Below are 16,518 nucleotides of genomic sequence, written 5' to 3' on the forward strand. Positions count from 1 at the left end.
ATTTTTAAATTATAATTTTGCACTGATTCAAGATTAATCCAGTCAAATCTTATTGGTTGGCTATTAGATCGCCATAGAGACACAGCTGGATTACAAGCAATTTTTACCTCCTTTACACTTTAATTAAATGTTTCATTTTATTAAATGTAATAAGTTAATTAAACAACTATTGTAGGAAACAAAATTTGTGTACAAAATATTATTTTATCTTTTATAATAACAATCTTTCATTAACTTGATCCTTTTAGGTTTTCTTCAATTCAATGGAAGTGGTGATGTTAACTTTGGAGGTGCCATTAATGTGAGCCGTAAGTTATTAGCTTTACTAGTTGGTATTTGGTTAGAGCTCTGCCTAACTTTGTATTGGTGTGTTGCTGTCCAATGGTGCCCTTGATTCAGGCAATTGGTACACTGATTTGTTTGATGAATTTGTTTGATTGAGTCCCGACGAGATCTTTGTTGCAAATGATATGATCCAACTTTATTTTCTTTGTTGACAAGCTTATTATCAAAATGGGTATGATGATCATAACTGCGACCATGGTTAATAATTGGATCATCATATTGATGATGCTGGTGATAGTGATGATTGTTTAGTAATGTATCATGCTCAGATTCTGGCTCTGGATCAGGGTGAGAGAAGTGGTCCAATTCAGGCTCAGGCTCAGGTTCAGCGGCAACAGAGTTGTCACTATAAAGACAAAACAATTAGGATTACAAATTTAACTATCAACACGGGTAAGTTTCGATTCATTGAAAAACATTTTGATTTTAGAAAAAAACAGTTTAATCCTGAATAAACTCATATTGATGAAACTTATGTTTTGTCACTGTACCTTGACAATTAGCAAATTAATGGACTTACCTCCAACTATCGTGTTGTTGATTATTGTTTGTAATTGATATTCCAGGAAAGTGAATCTTCAGTGGAGCTGAATCAGGAGAATGATTAAATGTAACAGACATCCGTACCGGTGGAAGTTTAAAGCGAGGAAGACGTAACACAAATGGAGGCAAATTTACACCAAAATTGAGTTGCATGCCACAGTTAACGATGGAAAATGTCATAAAGACAACAAATTGGATGAATATTACCTACAGAGAACCAAAAGAGAATGTTGTATTTAAATTATCAACTTAAATCATCAAAAGGGAATGGATCCAATAAAAGACAAATCCAAATCGTATTTGTAAACTACGAAAATCGCAATTAAAGACTAACAAAGCATCATTCCTGTTATCATAACCATATTCAATTATTGTTGATCCATGATATCTTATGATTTTACCTTCATTTTAAATGATATTCATAAACACTTATCCTTAACACCTGAGTAAATCAGGCTAATGGGCACAAAAATAATCCTCATGGAAACATGGCAACTATGAAGAGGCAGATTTAGGATTTCAATGTAACAACTCGAACAATGAAACACTAATTTCCGTAATTACATTGACCAAATTATGGTAACCAGATTTATACTGACTATCAAATAGAGTAAACAAGTTGATAAAACAAGCAAGAAACAGGCAGCAAACTCGGCAAAAGATTGACTTTAACTACAATTTATTTTACTGTTTAACTGTATTGGTAAAAAGTTATGGTTGATGGATTAAGGAGTGATAGTGATGATGGTTAAAATGGAAAGTTTGTCAACCGATTTATGTTAAATTTTCCCGATTACTCGATTACCGTAACATATCTATTCACTTAAATATTAAAGCTGATAAAAAGAGATATAATCAATATTCAAATTGGATTCATTATGAATTGATAAATACACTTGTCGAGAGTTTGAGTAGTCAATGAAATAAGTCCAACTCGATTGTTCCTACTTCCTTTTTTTCTTAACTGCTTAATTATCTCACCTTAATCCATTTTTCATAATCACTCGACAGAAAGGATTTCCACTAATTAATAATGAAAGACAAGTTAAATCCAATTGTTCAGTCAACAAAGGTGCAACAGCCTAATTGCTGATGGGTCCAAATCATAACCTGCAATTCACTTGTTTTAAATATTCTGTTAAATCTGAAATGTAACATTTTCTGTGTCCATGAATGTCTAATATAATCAATTGCGAATCGGAACTTCATGTTGAAGCAATGTTTAAGATCAGCTTGAAGCTTATCGCTATTTTTATTGCAATGAAATCATTACATTGATTCTGGTTCAATTTATTTCACTGATTTTTTCAGTATTTCACCAAATTTATTTCTTGATTCATAATGTGATTTATGCCGTGATTACATCAAATGGTTGATCATATAATTGCGTGATACACAATGGGAAAGAAAAATTGGAACGATCAATCTTGTTGTAATTACTCTAATTTACCTTATTTTGATAAATACAAGCAATAAATTTCAATTTTAAAGCACAATTTGCCGTTAAAAGCAAGATTTTTAAAATTTCAAGCTTCTTGTGTCGTAAAAGGTTTGATAATCAAACATGAAAAAGCTCACTGAACGAAAAATTCAAGAAACTATTCAATTCAATTTATCTACAATTTGGCAATTTCAAATTTCAGTCATGAATTTAAACTTAATGAAGCGATTGTAAAACGAGTTAATTGATGAGAAAAAAATTTATTAAAACAATCAATAATCATATCTGGGAATCTAAAGGAGATTTGTTCAGTTATATTTACATGGAGATTATGAGTTTATATCATTTCATGTAATATTTGTTTCCATGGTTATACCTTTTAGTTTACAATGTAGCTGAACAAATCTCTCTGTGGGTAAATATACAATCCCTTTCTTCATCTTATGTTATGACCAGCTTCAATCCACCATCATAGTTAAACTCAACACTGCTTCTAATATTACATCAGACCCAATTTAACCATTTATTTGTCATTTAATATTATTACCAGTTTACCCACTAACTATATAAATGAGTGTCAATGAGTAATTTGATTAAAATTGTGTTAAAATTTTAAAAATAAGCGGAGATTCATTTGTGTGACCAAGAAAGAAAAAGGTTTAGCCTTATGCTTAACTGCAACCGGTAAACAAAATGGTTTCTCTTTGAAAGTTTCTCATTGTTTACATCTTTACGATGGATCAACATTCAATTAATTCATTGGTTAACAATTTCATTCTTCCCGGACATAAGAATGTTCAGGTTGGTTGATTTTGATTGTGTACATTGAACTTGTTCTGTCTTTCTGTCATCATCTGTTTTTTAGTTGCTGCTTAAACTGTTTGTTTTTGATACCCATTTTCATATCCCTTTATTTTTCTGCTTTTCATTATCAACATGATCATTTGTCTCTATTCATAACATCTATCTTTACTCTAAATACTTTCTATTACAACCATTTTCCCGTTTAATGTTTTTATAATAATGATATCTTTAATAATTTAACCAACCTTTAACTTTCTCTTTAACCTATTTCAGTCTATCTCCGTTGGTCTGTTCCAAGAATGTGTCATTACCAAACGAATATTGACTCTGGTTGAATATCAACAGAATTATGGGTATGCCTGATTGTTAGTCTTATCATTATCTACTTGATTATACTGAAGATCACCACTATCATCCTGTTGCTTCTTATCTCCTATTTACTTATACAATTCATATTGTCTCGAGATTGTGATCCTTTTTGTCCGTGAATGGGGCTATTACTTGAATAGGTGTCACCATCAAAATTGTGCGATTTCAAATGATATCTTTTCCATTTCTCTTTCTCTATATCATGAATCTGTTTTATCAAGTTATCAAGTTTATTTTCTGATTTTGCTATTGTGGCAAGAAACAAAATATAACAAGCTTTATAACAAAAATAGGCTGAGTCAGACCAAGTACATTTATTTACATTTAAATTTACATTCTTATTGAATTACTTGATTCCTTTGGTTTAAACTTTCTTGCTAATCTCGCTATTCTTGTGGTTATTTTTTTTGCTGAATGTTTTCCATTGTATTAGCTATTATTTTAACTCAAGTTCATCGCTCTCTTTTCTCTTTGCTGTTAATGGTTGATTGGCTCTTATGAAACTTGCTGTCACTACTGCAACTACCAACATCATCAACAACACCAATATCAAACCAACACTACCAGCATCACCAACATTCATCTTAAAAAAACATCACTTGCTAACAAACTGTTGAAATCAAAAAATTGTTGTAAACAACTGTTAAAGTCATTCCTATCTTCAGTGTTCTCAACACACACTTAAAACTGAATTACTTCACAGCTAATTTATAATTATATTGTGTTTATGTTGTGCTAATATACAGCAATAATTAATAGGTGTATCAAAAGGCAACGGATTAACTAATTTGGCTTCAAACCATAAGGGGTTAGTTGTTGATCAAGGTAAATCTGTAAAATTCAAGAAAGATTAATATCTTGGTATCTTAATCGTCATCATCATCATCTATATCTTAAAAGTCATCAGTTTTCCTGTATAATTAAAAGATTTGAATGCCAAGTTGAAAACAAGAGCCAAGGACAAATCTTTTCATCATTTTTCTCTTTCACTGCTGTATTAGCCTCTGAAATTACTCAGGATAAATTACCATCCAGTTCTAGCTATTGATGATACAGATTCTTCTTTTCCTACCCTATTTCCTCTCAGTGTCATCTTTGTCTAATATCCAATTTTCTATTTTGTTTTCAACTAATTGTAAATCCTATTATTTTCCATCTTCTCTAGGTTACTTGTTATCAACCGGTGTGACAATTCAATTGAAAAGAGTAAACAGCTGACTGTGGATTTTGTGCTACCAATTGACGACCGTTTCAAGTGTGAATTCGGTAAGAATCTCAGGTCCAACTATAGTAAACGTTATGTCAGTTTTAGATACTAATTAGTCTCTCTTTCAATTTTCTCATTTTGTCTACCTACAACCCATGCTTTTTATGCACAAATTGACTCACTCACTTTTCCTCCCTCTATTTTTGGTATACACATTCACATACAAACAACAATTTCTTACCTGTCAACATTGGCTGGATAATGGCTTATTTAACTCATCAAACTCTACTAATTATGTGTCTTAGGCTCTTCCGGCATTAATACTGGTGGTAAGTAACTAGTTTGGACACCCTTGATTGATCTTTCCTCCTCTCTATCTTTCTGTTTCTACCTCTACTTCTTATTTCTCCATCTCCTACTCAATCTTTCAGCCTCCTCCTCTTAATCATCATAATCATCTTTCCATTCTCTGCCATTATGAATCTTACTTTCTTAACTTATCATGATTATTGTTGCTAGATGTACTTTACTTTTCTGCTCCATCAACTTTACCTACAATCCTTCTTCTGTTGTTATTGTTTCATTTAACTGACAATTGTTTCTTTTCTCTTTTCTTTCAGCTGGTGAAAATATTATAGCTAAAATTATCCATGGGAAGGACAAGTTTATCGTCGAGTTAAAATACACCGAGAATAATCGACATTTTTTCACCGAAGTCAATAAAGCTCAAGATGGTATTTTAAACTGTGCATCATAACCTTTTGATAAAATTGATGGAAAATCACTTAGTGTTTTCCTTCCTTTTACAAACTTGTTCTAATAATTAACTGTTTTCTTGCTTTCTCTATCTCGTTTTTCCAGTTTTCCTGTGTAAAACTAACTCTTCATTTGATTGGTTATATCGATCCTATGACTGTGCAGCCCCTTCGAATTTAGACGAACGTTTATCATCAAATATTGCTCAAAAGCCGTACATTAAAGAGGAAATGAACTCATCAACCAAGAATACCAAAAACAATAATGAATTTACCTCTTCATCAGAAACACTTAATACTCTCCTATCCAACCATCCCAATACCGGTATCACTTTATCAACTTCAACTGCCCATGGCAAGGAGAGTGATCGAAATGGAAGTGGTAAAATCGGTAAAAGTAGTTTCTACGTAAACGAAATAGAATCTCCAGATGACCTGAGTAACATACCTCGAGACATAGTGGCCATGGGAGGAGCGTCATTAGCTGCCCGTGAGACAAACATACGGCTTAAGATGGCCATGTTAGAAGATCAATTCATGGAATTAAAAAGTTTCAACCTTTTCATCGGATCTTGGAATGTGAATGGTCAAAATTGTTCAGTATCATTAGGGGAAAATTGGCTTGCTTGTGATCCTTCTCCTCCTGATATCTATGCCATTGGTTTTCAAGAGTTGGATTTATCTAAAGAAGCATTTGTTTTCAATGATTCAACTCGAGAAGAAGAATGGTTACAAGCATGTACGCTCAGTTTACATCCTGGTGCTATTTACGTTAAAGTAAAGCTTGTCCGGTTAATCGGGATGATGCTCATAGTTTTTGTTAAAAGAGAGCTCGAAGAACATATATCAAATGTTGCTGCAGAGACTGTGGGTACAGGTATTTTGGGTAAAATGGTTAGTTGATAATATTGCTGCTAATTTTAATTTACTCGGCTTAGTTTCATATTTTTTTCGTCTCTTCTGTCTTAGGGTAACAAAGGTGGTGTTGCGATTAGATTTGATTTCTACAATACTTCGATGTGTTTTGTCAACTCTCACCTTGCAGCTCACGTTGAAGAATACGAAAGACGTAATCAAGATTACAATGATATTTGTAATCGAATGATTTTCAGTCAATTCAAACCCCCAAAGTATATAAAAGATCATGAGTAAGTTATCGACAATTACTTCTCAATTTTCTACTTCCTTTGCAATAATTGTTTCAAACACTCAAATAATTTCCGTTCGGGTAATGTCCATACTTGTTAGCTGTTAAAGATATCTATGGAAGATAATCTATCTTCCGGACGCAATCAAGTCGTTATTTTACAACAGTAAACATTACAGCTATTTAAAGTTCAGAAAAATTAATTGAGCTGAAAAAGCTTGCCCTCTTTCAATTTGAAAGTGTCCAACCGAATCTGAAGCTTATCTCAAATCTAGTGAAATGATTTTATATCAACTTCTCTTTTGAAGAATTAATTTTCAAAATTGACATGAACTAATTTTCTCCATATTTAAGTACATTTACTCATTTAATTACTCAAATCATTCAACTATATGATTGCTATAGCTTATGCAGTTACTAATATCTTTCCTTTTCTTTTCAGTCAAGTTTATTGGTTCGGAGACTTAAATTATCGTTTAATGGATCTCAATCGCGATCAAGTGAAACGAATGTTAGAGGAAAAAGCTTTTGATGAATTGTTGAAACATGATCAATTAAGGGACCAGTGGAGATTAAAACGTATTTTTCATAATTTCAAAGAAGGACCAATCAAGCATCCTCCAACATATAAATACGATCCAGGAACGGATAATTGGGACTCAAGTGAGAAAAATCGACCGCCAGCTTGGTGTGATCGTTGTCTTTGGCGAGGTGATTCAATAGCATTACTGGATTATAGAAGTCATGCAAGATTAAAGCTCAGTGACCATAAACCAATAAGTGCTCTTTTCGAATCATCAGTTAAAGTAAAAAATCCAACTAAATTCCGTAAAGTGTATGAAGAGGTGATGAAAAAGATGGACAAAATTGAAAATGAATTTTTACCACAAGTTTCGGTCGATCAAAGTGAAATCAATTTCGGTCGTGTAACTTTCCGTGAATCTGTGCAGCGTTACTTAAGCATTGCCAATACTGGTCAAGTTCCAGTTCGATTTGAGTTCATTCAAAAACCTAATGAAGTTCGTTTTTGTAAGCCTTGGCTGCAAATTCAACCTTACGAATCAACAATTAAACCAGGAGATAAACTAGACGTAGAACTAAAAGTATACGTTGACATTGAATCTGCTCAAAAATTAAACTCAGGACTTGAAGAGATTTATGATATTTTGGTGCTACATTTGGACGGAGGAAAAGATCTGTTCATTGAAATCAAAGGAAGTTATAAACCTTCAAGTTTTGGCTCTTCAATTGAAACACTAGTTCGACTTAAAATTCCTATCGATGAGATGCCCGCCAACGAATATCATGAACTACAACAGAAGGGTGAATTTTCCTCGGCTCCAGTTTCATGGGGAATACCCAAAGAAATTTGGCTCCTTGTTGATCATCTATTCAAATACGGTCTCATGCAAGAAGACTTATTTCAACAACCAGGACTCGATACACATTTCCAAACAATTCGTGAAGGTCTAGATAAGGGATCGTTAGAAGGTTTCACTGCAAGTATTCATTCGGTGGCTGAAGCTCTATTAATCTTCCTGGAAGCACTTGCTGAACCTTTAATACCTCATAGTTTATATAGTAGAGCCCTTGAAAATTACCATAATTTCATCGCTTGTAAACAGGTAAATAATCAAAAAATACATCACAATTATTTTTCCACTCTGTTTCAATCTGATTTTTCATTCTCAATAGGTAATCAACGAGATGAGAGATACCCATCGACGAGTTTTTTACTATTTGATCTCGTTTATGCGTGAATTATTAAGGCATTCAAAATATAACAACCTTGATAATAAAATGCTTGGTAAGAAATTAACAATTACAAGACTTTGTTTAATCGTTTTTTATTGATTCAATAATTTTTCTTTTCTTTTCTCTTAGCCTCTATTTTTGGGGATATAATTTTAAGAGCCCCACAACAGGCACAACCAAATCAAAAAGGAAATCATCAGAATAATATTCAGGAAATCGAGAAGAAAAAAGCCGGTTTTATTCACCACTTTCTAGTTAATGATTTTGATCCATGAGCTAATTTAGCACAATACAATATTGTAAATATTGTTTATTGTCTAATCTGGTGTGAAAAAGTGGTTACACAAATTATGAATCAACCATCAATCAATTGTCGCTTGGCGATTAATTTTCATCCTGTGAAAGCTTTCGTACACCTTCATTCAAATTTTCACCGTTATCATTAACAATGCCTACATCATTGAAGGGGATGTTTCATCATGTAATTTAAGCCGCGAAAGATGTTAATGAGCGATGATTTTTTACTTTAATCTAATCACGCAGAAAGTCTTGGATCAGACTTTCTTCTTGTTTGTACAGTTACGGAATTTTTTATCTTATAGGACTAAGATTTGTAAACACAGAAGAAAGAATAATAATGTAATACAATACGACTTTTAAAAAATCATCTAATGATGTTTCTATGCTAGATAAAGCGCAAACTACTCAACTGATCTTTCTCGAATATGATAAAGATATATCTATTTGATTGGATGAAAGCCAATCAGTTATACTCAAAATTACGATTTTTCAATAAAACTCAAAATTTACGTTTTTACATTTTATTTTCAATATTTTATGTTTACTAAGGGTATTTTTGAAATACAGTGGAGTACCAGATAATGTCAGTAGATTATTCAATAGCCCTCGAACCCTTTGTTTACAGACCCAATAAGGAAAGTTTTTATTGAAATTATAAAGAAATTATCAAAAAAAAAGTTGAATATGTCTGACAAATTCAACTCAACTAACGATCCTCAGCACAATGACATTAATTTGTTAGACTTTTCTAGCAACTGACTCTAATTTTATTAATCATTGTAATTTTAAATTTTAGCTCGATTAATAGGCTTGCTGTGCATATAAGCTATTTCCAGTTACTGACAGTATCTGGTTCACGAATAGTTTATAAACAAAATGTAAGGTACATGTAATAGATTATGAAAGTTAAAAATGAAAATATCTGTTGACAACCGGTTACCGGCTTACAATGAAAATCTAATGAAACAAAGTTATTCAAAGAGACAGTTTTTGATGGCCATCACCGTAGAAGATTAGCGTCATTTCCAAGTTTGAACGACAGTCTACTCATTAACTCGACAAGAGATGAAGGCGATGGTGGTCGGTGAGAAGATGAAGATAACCTGGATGAAGATGATTGTTGGGAGGCAGATGAATAGTTGAACAATTTACGATGATGTTTAGGTCCATTTGATGGTGAAGTGGATGATATCGAAGATGAAAAGGTTGCAATCGGTAAAGCTGGTGACGGTGGTGGTGGAGGAGGAGGAGGAGAAAGAAATGAAGAAGGAACCGGTGGTAGCGATGATGGCAATGGCGGAGACATTGGCGGAGCACTTGGTTTATCGATGTAGCTTACACTAAGTGATTCAAAAGATTTGAGTCCAGCAATTCCTTTGGTAACGGTGGATCTTCTAGCATCTCGTTTTATTTTACGACGTTTCCGTGGTTCAGCAGATCGATATTGGATCATTCGATTAAAATCAATGTAATATAAATGACCAGCAATCAGTAACTGACATGTTGGTTGTCCTAATTTGTATGCTTCTTCAAGATCAGCGCTCGTTCGAGGATCATAAAGCCACCAGCCATTTTTACCTTCATAAAACCACTGGTAGCCTCCATCAAATCGGTTCAACTCTTTGTTTTACTGGCCAAGAAGGAAACAATGTAAACATTCAATAAAAAAGATTACCGACAAATTAAAATAAACCTAAATGTGGTCGTAATTTGTCTTCAAAATAAATAATAAAACCAATAAATGTTTTGGTTGATTTTAATAAAGTATCAACGTAACCTAACAATTGACGGTCACAATTAATTTTAAGCGATAGAAAACGTTTCAAGGGGCAAAACGATTCTATTTCAGTCTTTATTTAAGTCAATATTTTGATGGCTTCAAGTCAGTATACAGTTGGATGGATTATCCTTGCAGTATAATTTGCCAAGAGTTGGAGGAAAAATTAGAGAAAAGAGCACAGCGTGCGAAGAGACTCAAAAATAATCAAGAACATGCTAGTGGATGAACGGTTATGCCCATAGATGAAAACAATTGAAAATTTGAGTCAAAAAGTTTAAGAGGAGCTTAAGAATCGTTCGTAAGTATGTACGTGTGTGTTTTATCGTAAATGAGAGGATGTAAATAATTTCGTGTCCATGTTGCAGTTATTGAAGAGTTTAGCCTAGAAATATAGGAGCGATAAATCTCCAGGAATGTTTTCCGGAGAGAAAGATAACGCGAGGGTGAGACGGAAAAAGGGCGACCTATTACATGAAAAAAGGAGGAAGAGGGCTGAAGAGATGAGAAAAGGGAATATATCCATGCCAATAGATAGCTGCCAGTTACAGGAACTTGAAGGATATAATTTCCACGGTGATTTTAAAGCTAGCCTTGTTTAGTCAATAAGAAGTTATGAGGCTGGGTGGCTGCAAATTCGGCTTGTCCATGAACACCAGAAGAAATATGTTGAAGAGGGACGTTAGCACCAACTGTGTTAAAGATAAAAAAAGCATGATTAATAAAACAAAGAAAGCTTTAAATATTGGTCAATCAACTCACGTTGACCAGCGCTGTGCTCACCAGAAATGTGCTGCTGCTGTCGAGGGATCAATTGGCTCTTGTTTACATTGACATCGGATAAACCTTTAACTTTTAGAGATTCAGCAGACTTCAGCACTGACGCCAACTGTTCTTGAGGTACAAAAACTTCACCCCTATAGATGAACTCAACTATAGCCCTGAGATCTGCGAAAGGTACGTCCTTCATAATGACAACAGGATATTGATATGGGTTGATAAATTTGCTGAAAATGTTCTTGAAATAGGAAGAACAAGCACTCAAGACCATTTTATGAGCACGAATACTACCATCCTTGCAGGAGAGAGTGACATCGACTAGAGATTCCTCTTTAAACATTCTCTCAAAATGTTCAGACATGTCTGAACTATGGTTATTACGTCGGAGACAGAAAGCTTGTGCAGAGGACATGATTTCAGGGTGACGGACAAAAACAGTGTTCCAAAAGGTATATTCTTTAACCAATTTTAACAGGAGCTAAATTGATGATTTTAATTTACCTAAAATAATTAGATGTAACGGACCAAGTTGATAAGCTGTTAAATAATGTTAAGAAAACTGAATAAACAGAAAGAGAGAGAAAGATAAAGGAGGAGAGAAGGAACCAGTGAACCAAGAAACAAGCAATAGATGAGAGATGCAGAAGAAAAGACCGTAAGATCGAGCCAAATAAAGATTCGAAGTGAATGATGATTTTAAAACAGTAAAAGTATAAGTAGTGGTGATGGTGATATTTAAATTTGATTAAAAATTAAATTATAACAATCCGATGGGACAGATGAAGTGGTAATCAATTTAAAGGTATTGGTATTGCATAAAAAGAAAGAAAGAAATCATGGTGTGAAGCACAAAAGAGTAAAGGAAAGGAAAAAGAGAAAGTAAAGAAAAGAAAAGAAAAGGAGAGAAAAAAAGAGAAAAACAAGAGATTAGTTAAATGAAGACAAATCAGAGATTATCAAGAAAATTATAAACATTTGTAGGTCACAGTGGTCAATAATTAACAAGGTTAAAGATAATTCAAGTCAAAATTAAGGTGACATTTATAATTACCTGATAATTTAATCAACTCGATTTTATTGAGTAAACATGATTTTAAAACAGACAGACAGACAAAAAGGAACAAAAGAGACTTTTTCTCTGGATTATCGTGCGCTTTCAAATCGAGAGATGGCGTGGTCGTCAAACTCGAAAAATTTTTGCTTCTTTTGAATTTTAATTTAATTTAATCATATTAATAGGAATTAGTACAAGTTTTACCAATAATTAAACACTGCTCGATAGTGCTACCAACCATGTAATTTGGCTTCTCAATTATTTTGCTTTTTTGAAGCAAGGGAAGCTGTTCGAAATGAAAATCTTAACATTATCCAATGGATAAAAGATAAAGCGAAACTTTTGGTGAAAAACAAAGAAATTAGGAAACAAAACTTGGAATAATTGCTCATCGAAGGTAAATAAGCAATTCGAGTTATTGGATCTATTAATCTGAATAATAATAATAAATCTAATTCAATATCCGCCGGTTTTATTCACCACTTTCTAGTTAATGATTTTGATCCATGAGCTAATTTAGCACAATACAATATTGTAAATACTGTTTATTGTCTAATCTGGTGTGAAAAAGTGGTTTGTACAGTTACGGAATTTGTTGAATTTTTTATCCTATAGGAGTAAGATTTGTAAACTCAGAAGAAAGAATAATAATGTAATACAATACGACTTTTAAAAAATCATCTAATGATGTTTCTATGCTAGATAAAGCGCAAACTACTCAACTGATCTTTCTCATATATGATAAAGATATATCTATTTGATCGGGTTTCACCCAATCAATTATACTCAAAATTACGATTTTTCAATAAAACTCAAAAATCTACGTTTTTACATTTTTATTTTCAATATTTTATGTTTACTAAGGGATTGGTATTTTGAAATATAAGATTGATATCAAATTAAAACTTCAGGCTAATAAACGTCTTGACCAGGCTTGCAATACGAGTTTTCTTTGTTCACGAATAGTTTATAAACAAAATGTAAGGTACATGTAATAGATTATGAAAGTTAAAAATGAAAATATCTGTTGACAACCGGTTACCGGCTTACAATGAAAATCTAATGAAACAAAGTTATTCAAAGAGACAGTTTTTGATGGCCATCACCGTAGAAGATTAGCGTCATTTCCAAGTTTGAACGAAAGTCTACTCATTAACTCGACAAGAGATGGAGGCGATGGTGGTCGGTGAGAAGATGAAGATAACCTGGATGAAGATGATTGTGGGGAGGCAGATGAATAGTTGAACAATTTACGATGATGTTTAGGTCCATTTGATGGTGAAGTGGATGATATCGAAGATGAAAAGGTTGCAATCGGTAAAGCTGGTGACGGTGGTGGTGGAGGAGGAGGAGGAGAAAGAAATGTAGAAGGAACCGGTGGTAGCGATGATGGCAATGGCGGAGACATTGGCGGAGCACTTGGTTTATCGATGTAGCTTACACTAAGTGTTTCAAAAGATTTGAGTCCAGCAATTCCTTTGGTAACGGTGGATCTTCTAGCATCTCGTTTTATTTTACGACGTTTCCGTGGTTCAGCGGATCGATATTGGATCATTCGATTAAAATCAATGTAATATAAATGACCAGCAATCAGTAACTGACATGTTGGTTGTCCTAATTTGTATGCTTCTTCAAGATCAGCGCTCGTTCGAGGATCATAAAGCCACCAGCCATTTTTACCTTCATAAAACCACTGGTAGCCTCCATCAAATTCAGGTGAATCAAGTGTTTGATCACAAGGAACAAGAATCGGATGATCAAAGTAATCTTCAGGGATCGGTTGACGGCAGATAGCACAGTTTTGATAACGATCAGCGACACCTTTAACACATAGGAAACAAAATATGTGGCTACAGGGAAGCTGGACAGGCTGAATACAGGTTTCAAGACAAATTGAGCATTCCATTGATTACATGTATAAATAACGGTTCAACTCTTTGTTTTACTGGCCAAGAAGGAAACAATGTAGACATTTAATAAAAAAGATTACTGACAAATAAAAATAACCCAAAAGTGGTCGTACTTTCAAAATAAATAATTAAACCAATAAAGTTTTGGTTAATTTTAATAAGGTATCAACGTAACCAAATAGCGCAATTGACGGTCACAATTGATTAAAAGTGAGAATCAAAATCAAAATAAATCAATATTTTCTCAAAATATTTCATAAACACATAAAACAGCGCACTCTCTTTATAAAATAGCTTTACAATGTTACATCCCTGTACACCGCCATATTTAAACAGTTGAACCAAAGAAACAGTAATAAACATTATTCCCAACTTTAATGATTGCTTTATATAATTTCAATTTTTGAAATTTATTTTCTCATGTAAAAAAAACCTTAATCATATTTCTCTACCTGGGTCACATCTTTTTACGTTAATTTAAAGTTGCTTGCATAAGGCATCAACCAAAATTCATAAATAAGCTTCCAAACTCTGATCAAGTCTTGTGGTGAACTTGTATGAAAGGCGATTCCAATTGTAAGATTTTAAAGATATCTATGGAAAATTATCTATCTTCCGGACTCAATCAAGTCGTTATTTTACAACAGTTAAACAGTAAACATTCAGCTATTTAAAGTTTAGAAAAATCAAAAACGAATTGAGTCGAAAATTTGGCCCTCTTATATTTCTATTAAGATAAGAACTTTTAAAGGCGACAATTCAGTAAAAATATTTTTGATTGATGTTTTTATTTTTAATTTACAGGATTAAAGAAGATACAAAGAAGGGCAAAATGTTACTCACGTTTAATACCAGTTCTATTGCACCTAGAATTGACAAATTCCTTAGGAACAGTTTTACAATCATGAACGAAACCTACTTTTTGTGCTAAATCAATAACCATTGTGGTTACGTTAAGTGACCAACCCCACTCTGAAGTTGAATAATCCCATGGAAAGGTATGGTGATAATTATGATGACCTTCGCCTAAAGTTAGACAAGAAACAATTGCATTCTCGGCTGAAGCGATTGACTTATCATAGGGACGATATCCCCACATATGAGCAGCCGAATTAACCAACCAAGTACGATGTAATTGGCTACAGTAACGTGCCACCGAGCAAACCCAGAAAGATGTCCAAAAACTTTCAGACCAAATTAGAGTAGGAATCAAAGCTGGAACAATAAAACCCAAAATGAAGAAAAGTTTCAGATAATGTTCACGTTGAAAAACGACCAGCGGATCCTCTAATAAGTCGGACAAATCAATTTTACGACCACAAGCAATTACTAGGGGATGTTTACGACACAATAGCCATCCCATATGGCTAAAGAAGAATCCTCGATTCGAATTGTGGGGATCAGCATCAGTTTCAGAATACTTATGGTGAACCCGATGATCTCGACACCAATCATAAATTGAATTTTGTCCACAAATTGTATTACAAATAATTAGGAACAAGCGAAAGGGAAATGTTGCTTTGTAAGATCGATGAGACCAAAGACGATGAGCACCACCAGTTACACCAATAAAACTCACTTGACCAAGAATCAATGCTATACATTGTTGAAAGAATAACGTAATTAGATATAAAGAGTAATAAAGGAAAGTTGGCCAACACAGTAATTAATAACAATGATTTGTAGAATCAAAAAACTCACCATAAACTAGAGTAAACCATTTTGCTTGAACATAAGCGAGGGAAAAACCATAAATTGCGCCGATGTGTAACAACAAATACCAAATAACGTTTCTCCATACAATATTATTCAACGGCTTCCAATTAGGATCTTTGCTGGTTATTTTCAATTTCAAATTATCATCAATACTATCACCTAATAAACTGTCCTCCGATTCATTATTTCTTGGTGTCATGATTTGAGTTTTAGAAGATGAGTAAACTTTAAAATTTGTTTATCTGAAAACTGTTTGTTTGAATAAGACTGAATATGGTTCACTGCATTAACTTGGTTAAAGCTTGATTAATTTTTCCACTGACAATTCAACCCAAGATTCCAATTCAATTCGACATAGGAGGAGTTTGAAGGGTTTGATAAAGGTAAAAATCATGAAATTCAGAAAATCTTGTTTCCCTATTTCATCTGAATGAATCAAAAGCAAAGGAAAAATGGCTTCATTTCAGTCTGGAATGAAATTATTTTGGTAATCGTAAACACTGTCAACATTGCATTGACTATAAATTTATTTTATAAAAACATTTAATTTTCGAACTCGTTTTTCATCCAAAATCATTATCATTACTATACATGTAAATATTAAAGATCAATAAA

General features: G+C 33.2%; 6 protein-coding genes and 1 long non-coding RNA gene across 11 annotated transcripts; 2 read left to right on the forward strand and 5 right to left on the reverse strand.

Annotated features, from left to right (window-relative positions):
* The first annotated feature begins 171 nt into the window (after positions 1-171).
* Positions 172-1,251, forward strand: LOC107362480 (uncharacterized). The gene is made up of 3 exons (XR_016197747.1): positions 172-308; positions 502-738; positions 912-1,251. It is a non-coding gene; the product is annotated as an uncharacterized LOC107362480 (long non-coding RNA).
* On the reverse strand, positions 256-1,515 carry LOC149094772 (uncharacterized). Its single transcript, XM_089265917.1, has 3 exons — positions 1,290-1,515; positions 866-1,095; positions 256-691 (listed from the first exon to the last, which is right to left on the reverse strand). The coding sequence occupies exons 1-3, from the start codon at positions 1,293-1,295 to the stop codon at positions 256-258; spliced, it is 672 nt and encodes a 223-aa protein (XP_089122043.1). The 5' UTR covers positions 1,296-1,515.
* A 1,024-nt stretch (positions 1,516-2,539) lies between these two features.
* On the forward strand, positions 2,540-9,183 carry Ocrl (Oculocerebrorenal syndrome of Lowe). 3 transcript variants are annotated; one of them, XM_025160967.2, is made up of 10 exons: positions 2,540-3,130; positions 3,407-3,486; positions 4,668-4,768; positions 5,015-5,038; positions 5,330-5,443; positions 5,571-6,358; positions 6,434-6,612; positions 7,054-8,236; positions 8,307-8,418; positions 8,496-9,183. In XM_025160967.2, exons 1-10 carry the CDS (start codon positions 3,065-3,067, stop codon positions 8,639-8,641), a joined length of 2,793 nt encoding a protein of 930 aa, XP_025016735.1. In that variant the 5' UTR covers positions 2,540-3,064; the 3' UTR covers positions 8,642-9,183. The 3 variants fall into 3 exon arrangements, with proteins under 3 accessions (XP_025016735.1, XP_025016736.1, XP_025016739.1); XM_025160968.2 differs by lacking the exons at positions 2,540-3,130; positions 3,407-3,486 and adding an exon at positions 3,936-4,327; XM_025160971.2 differs by lacking the exons at positions 2,540-3,130; positions 3,407-3,486 and adding an exon at positions 3,936-4,310.
* Positions 9,184-9,572: 389 nt separating this feature from the next.
* On the reverse strand, positions 9,573-10,293 carry LOC149094773 (uncharacterized; the record flags this gene model as incomplete). Its single annotated transcript, XM_089265919.1, has 1 exon — positions 9,573-10,293. A coding segment is annotated over one exon (627 nt), but the record flags the coding sequence as incomplete, so codon positions are not given.
* Positions 10,294-10,463: 170 nt separating this feature from the next.
* On the reverse strand, positions 10,464-12,321 carry LOC107362483 (longitudinals lacking protein-like). 3 transcript variants are annotated; one of them, XM_015929558.3, is made up of 3 exons: positions 12,275-12,321; positions 11,227-11,782; positions 10,464-11,135 (listed from the first exon to the last, which is right to left on the reverse strand). In XM_015929558.3, the coding sequence occupies exons 2-3, from the start codon at positions 11,633-11,635 to the stop codon at positions 11,032-11,034; spliced, it is 513 nt and encodes a 170-aa protein (XP_015785044.1). In that variant the 5' UTR covers positions 11,636-11,782; positions 12,275-12,321; the 3' UTR covers positions 10,464-11,031. The 3 variants fall into 3 exon arrangements, with proteins under 3 accessions (XP_015785044.1, XP_015785042.1, XP_089122044.1); XM_015929556.3 differs by having other exon boundaries at positions 11,206-11,782; XM_089265918.1 differs by having other exon boundaries at positions 11,206-12,321.
* A 777-nt stretch (positions 12,322-13,098) lies between these two features.
* Positions 13,099-14,529, reverse strand: LOC107362193 (E3 ubiquitin-protein ligase rnf146). The gene has a single exon (XM_089265916.1). The coding sequence runs from the start codon at positions 14,181-14,183 to the stop codon at positions 13,380-13,382; it is 804 nt and encodes a 267-aa protein (XP_089122042.1). The 5' UTR covers positions 14,184-14,529; the 3' UTR covers positions 13,099-13,379.
* Positions 14,530-14,945: 416 nt separating this feature from the next.
* Positions 14,946-16,212, reverse strand: LOC107362727 (acyl-CoA Delta12-desaturase). The gene is made up of 2 exons (XM_015929848.3): positions 15,889-16,212; positions 14,946-15,783 (listed from the first exon to the last, which is right to left on the reverse strand). Exons 1-2 carry the CDS (start codon positions 16,100-16,102, stop codon positions 15,023-15,025), a joined length of 975 nt encoding a protein of 324 aa, XP_015785334.2. The 5' UTR covers positions 16,103-16,212; the 3' UTR covers positions 14,946-15,022.
* Positions 16,213-16,518: the final 306 nt, after the last annotated feature.

This window comes from Tetranychus urticae, chromosome 1 (genome assembly GCF_039701765.1).
Source record: "Tetranychus urticae isolate SD_2017Ah chromosome 1, NJAU_TeUrti_SD_1.0, whole genome shotgun sequence".
NCBI classification, from domain to species: domain Eukaryota; kingdom Metazoa; phylum Arthropoda; class Arachnida; order Trombidiformes; family Tetranychidae; genus Tetranychus; species Tetranychus urticae.

What these genes read in the sequence shown, in the direction of transcription:
- LOC149094772 (XM_089265917.1), bottom strand. An exon ending in CAACAACACGATAGTTGGAG is followed by an intron (nt 692 to 865) that starts GTAAGTCCATTA and finishes TTGTCTTTATAG; the next exon opens with TGACAACTCTGTTGCCGCTG.
- Ocrl (XM_025160967.2), top strand. Translation starts at nt 3,065, where the DNA reads ATGGATCAACATTCAATTAATTCATTGGTTAACAATTTCATTCTTCCC. An exon ending in GAATATCAACAGAATTATGG is followed by an intron (nt 3,487 to 4,667) that starts GTATGCCTGATT and finishes CATCTTCTCTAG; the next exon opens with GTTACTTGTTATCAACCGGT. An exon ending in AAGTATATAAAAGATCATGA is followed by an intron (nt 6,613 to 7,053) that starts GTAAGTTATCGA and finishes TTTTCTTTTCAG; the next exon opens with TCAAGTTTATTGGTTCGGAG.
- LOC107362483 (XM_015929556.3), bottom strand. Translation starts at nt 11,635, where the DNA reads ATGTCCTCTGCACAAGCTTTCTGTCTCCGACGTAATAACCATAGTTCA. An exon ending in TGAGCACAGCGCTGGTCAAC is followed by an intron (nt 11,136 to 11,205) that starts GTGAGTTGATTG and finishes TCTTTAACACAG; the next exon opens with TTGGTGCTAACGTCCCTCTT.
- LOC107362193 (XM_089265916.1), bottom strand. Translation starts at nt 14,183, where the DNA reads ATGGAATGCTCAATTTGTCTTGAAACCTGTATTCAGCCTGTCCAGCTT.
- LOC107362727 (XM_015929848.3), bottom strand. Translation starts at nt 16,102, where the DNA reads ATGACACCAAGAAATAATGAATCGGAGGACAGTTTATTAGGTGATAGT. An exon ending in ATGGTTTACTCTAGTTTATG is followed by an intron (nt 15,784 to 15,888) that starts GTGAGTTTTTTG and finishes AACAATGTATAG; the next exon opens with CATTGATTCTTGGTCAAGTG.